This window comes from Priapulus caudatus, unplaced genomic scaffold (genome assembly GCF_000485595.1).
Source record: "Priapulus caudatus unplaced genomic scaffold, Priapulus_caudatus-5.0.1 Scaffold1514, whole genome shotgun sequence".
In the NCBI taxonomy this organism is placed as follows: Eukaryota; Metazoa; Priapulida; class Priapulimorpha; order Priapulimorphida; family Priapulidae; genus Priapulus; species Priapulus caudatus.
In genome coordinates this window covers 58922-62774 of record NW_014578575.1, presented here as the reverse complement: position 1 = coordinate 62774, position 3853 = coordinate 58922, and the positions used below count along the sequence as shown (strand labels likewise).

The following is a 3853-nucleotide window of genomic DNA, read 5'->3' as shown; positions in this document are numbered from 1 at the left end:
ACTACTACTACTAACTACTACTACTACTACTAACTACTACTTACTACTACTACTACTACCTACAACTAACTACTACTACTACTACTACTTACAACTAACTACTACTACTACTAACTTTTACTTGCTAGTTAAAATTACTAGTCTATGTAGGTTTGATCGAGTAACATCCACTAACACTTTACTCAACACCTTTCAGCTTTCATATATAGAATATAATAATATGTATTATTGTAATCTCTGGCACAGTGATTATATCGGAATAAGGATTGTTAAAGTTGTCGTAGATGTTATTTGAAAAATGCGTTTTAACTTTTTGAATCAGGAACTGACTTAAACTTGCCACCAATGTTATTTCCATTGTAAATCTTGATGTGTACTCTAGAATCTGAACCGTTTTTCCTTGATGATATTTTAGTTATTGCAATGATCAAATTGGGTGGAGATAATTTGTAAGGGTTTACGTGATCGGTAGAGTTTCAGTTGGGTGTACAGTTTGATCTGTACATTTACTCTCATTTCCTTCAGAGATAAGTTCCTCTTGAAAGTATCGTGATACGTATCGTATCGTGAAGGTTTTATCGTGATACGTATCGTATCATGAAGGCTGCATCGTGATACATATCGTATCATGAAGGCTGCATCGTGATACGTATCGTATCATGAAGGCTGTTAGGAGTTTTTCAGAAGTTTGCAGCTGCTGCTGCCGCAATTGTTACGGCAGACGCCGGTAACCGTCAGACGGCAACCCGAGCGCCGGCACGCATAATGTGTTCACTGAAACCGCGTTAGCAGAAGCAGAAGCAGAAGCAGCAGTAGCAGCAGTAGCAGCAGTATCAGTAGAAACAACAGCAGCAACAACTGCAGCAGCAGCAGCAGCAGTGGAAGCAGCAGCAGCAGCAGCAGCAGCAGCAGCAGCAACTACAGCGGCAGCAGCAGCAGCAGCAGCAACTGCAGCAGCAGAGGTAGCGGCAGAAGCAGCAGCAGCGGCGGCGGCAGCAGCAGCAGCAGCAGCAGCAATAGCGTAGAATGAGGAAACGAATGAGAATGGAGATAGTGCGGTAATGTTTCAGCGCCGGCGTATCACGTTAAAGGGCGCGTGACCGTCAGTGACACAGGACGACTACTAACAATAATAACAACACCAGCAACTTTACGGTTGGAATGGACCGTGGATAACTTCCCGTCAGTTCTGCAGTAAGGTATTGGAGTAACCGTCGCAGCCCTGCCAAACTCTTCATAGCAGCCAACTACGATAGTTGATTAGCAAGAGAGCGACTCATAGGAATGAAGCGCTGATATATATAACAGGGAGTGTATTTTGGATTCGTTCTATGGTCACCTGTGCAGCAAGAATTTCGTCAATTCAAGCCATGATACATCTCCAAGTCTTCATGGTCAGCTATTTACTGGCGGCTGCCGCCGGCAGCAGCAGCAACAGCCGCAGCAACAACAGCAGCAGCAGCAATAGCAGTAGCAGCAGCATCAGGATCAGCGGCAGCAGAAGCAGCAACAACAGCAACACCATCACCACCAGCAGCAGCAGTGGTAGCTGCGAGCGGCCTCGCGTCCGCCACGACACTTCTGCCTCCGTCTCCTCCTCGCCCTCCTCCTCCTTCCTCTCCCTCAGCGAGCACGAGCGACGACAGCGCGACACCGGCGCCACCTACCAGCTTAACGGCGCGCACATCAGCGCCGCCTACTGGGAGAACCCGCACAGCCCGCGCACGGACGCCGTCTGGCTGCAACTATGCACACTAACGCTCGACGCGCTCTCTCAGTATCTCAACTTCACGTACGCGATCTCGCGCATCTCCGCACACACCGACCCCATCGCTCTCGTGCATGCCAACCGCGTCCAACTTCTCGTCAACTTCCTCGCCGTGACACCCAACCGCAGCCGCTACGTCACCTTCCTCGAGCCTTTCATCTACTCACATAAGACCTTCCTCGTGCGCGCCTCCCCTCCCGCCCCCGGCTTCTCCCTCCTCGGTCCCTTCGACGCTCTCACCTGGTCGCTTCTCCTCGCGGTCGCCGTGATGACGGCCGTTGCAATGGCGATGAACGGGCGTCTGTGTCTGCCGTGTATGACGTGGGGCGACGCGCGGCGGCGGGTGGACGCACGCGCCATCACCGACCTGTTGAAGTACTACGTGCGGTACGTGTTCGGCGCGCTGGTACGGCAGGGCGGGCCCTGGCTGCCGGCGGCGGCGCCCGTGCGCACCGTGCTAGCAGCGTGGTGGCTGTTCGCAATCTGCGCGTCGACGATCTACAGTGCGTCACTCGTCTCCCTGCTGACGGTCGTCCGCGTGCGCGAACCCTTCACCTCCATCCCCGCGCTCTTGCGTCACCCCGCGATGACCCCCGTCGTCGTCGCTGGTCAGTCGGTCGTCGAACAACTGGCGACGAGTCCGGCGAACTCGTCGCTGCATCGGCTGTTGGAGCGTGTAGCCGCCGCGGCGCCGCGCTCCGTCGCGAAATCGCTCCCCGAGGGGCTCCGGCTCACGCTGCTCGGTAACCACACGCTGATAGGAAACGCGCTCGAACTGAAGCTGCTGATCATAGAGGAAGCCGAGGCCGTGTTCTCCCACGAAGACGACGGGGAGGTCACGTGCGCGCTGATGCTGTCGTCGGTCGAGATGCTGCCGACTAGGATGGCGTGGATGGTCCCGCGCGGGAGCCCGTACGTGCGCTCGCTCAACAACGGTATACGCGCAGCGATAGAGAGCGGCCTCAGAGATAAGTGGCTGCACGAGGCGCTGCCTGACCGACTGGAGCTGTGCAGACGACCGCGCAAGAACATCGCCGTGACGACGCGGCAGCTGACATCTGTTGACCTCTCCGGGGCAATCTCCGTGCTTGTGTACGGGGGCATCTCCGCGGTGGTGGTGTTGTGTCTGGAGAAATTTATCTACCACGCGCACAACGCGCTCAGTGAGGGCCAGCAGTGGCAGCGGCGCCGTCAGCGTCTGCTTCTGATGCCTGTCGCCATGGTTACAGACGACGCGGCGCCGCAGCACCGGGCAGAGAGCGGCACTGTCGACCGCGTCGACATATAGGACGGGTTCCCGTCGGAAATACCCCTCGGTTCAAAGGAAAACAAGAGGAGAACTTGTGACGTCAACCCTCGAAAAAGTGCCGCACGGTCTCATCAATCTACAACCGTCTATCAACGGTGAAAATATCTCACAGATGATCCATGTTTTCGATGCGTGACCTCGAAGATTCAGTGACGTCACGCGCTGCGTCACTAGAATGACATCTTACATCACGAAGCTTGCAGTCGGTTGACACACGTTATCAGACTCACCTTACTTCCGACGCTGACAGTTCAGCTTCTAGCAGACGTCTTTAGAAGCCATGCAGGATGGCGTGGATGACAAATTATGATATAGGAAGCATATATATATATATATATATATTGGAGGCATGTTGCCACGAGATGACTCAACATGTTACATTGTCACGTTAATAACGTCTTGATGAAAGCTTGCAATGAAACCTCGAATTGCCGTCACGAGTGAGATCATGACCCGCTACATTTGTGCGGATGATGGTGAGAGAAACAGATGACGTTGTGATGAAAGTTCGATGAAACGTTATAGAACGTGGTTATAGCGCATGATGGAAGACTAGACTGCGCAGAACGGACACTGTTAGAACGGTGTTGCGATCTAACGAATAACGTCTGTTATCCGTGTGAGCTGAAAACGCGTGAGTGGTTTTGTTCTCTTCAAGTAAGATAACAACAACAACGACGTAGCTTCACAATAACGATGTAGCTTAGTGTATATATATACCTCTCTCTCTCTCTCTCTCTCTCTCTCTCTCTCTCTCTATATATATATATATATCA

The 3853-nt window shown here is 52.7% G+C and overlaps 2 protein-coding genes across 2 annotated transcripts in view; one reads left to right on the top strand and one right to left on the bottom strand.

Moving 5' to 3' along the window:
* The first annotated feature begins 1044 nt into the window (after positions 1-1044).
* LOC106816872 (glutamate receptor ionotropic, delta-2-like) lies at positions 1045-3056 on the top strand. The gene is made up of 2 exons (XM_014821514.1): positions 1045-1058; positions 1628-3056. Exons 1-2 carry the CDS (start codon positions 1045-1047, stop codon positions 3054-3056), a joined length of 1443 nt encoding a protein of 480 aa, XP_014677000.1.
* A 61-nt stretch (positions 3057-3117) lies between these two features.
* LOC106816871 (leucine-rich repeat-containing protein 16A-like) overlaps positions 3118-3853 on the bottom strand; it is a gene marked incomplete in the record, with an annotated part of 42577 nt that continues 41841 nt past the window's right edge. Inside the window, 1 exon segment of the mRNA XM_014821512.1 lies at positions 3118-3153. Coding sequence (XP_014676998.1) covers positions 3118-3153 — 36 coding nt within the window.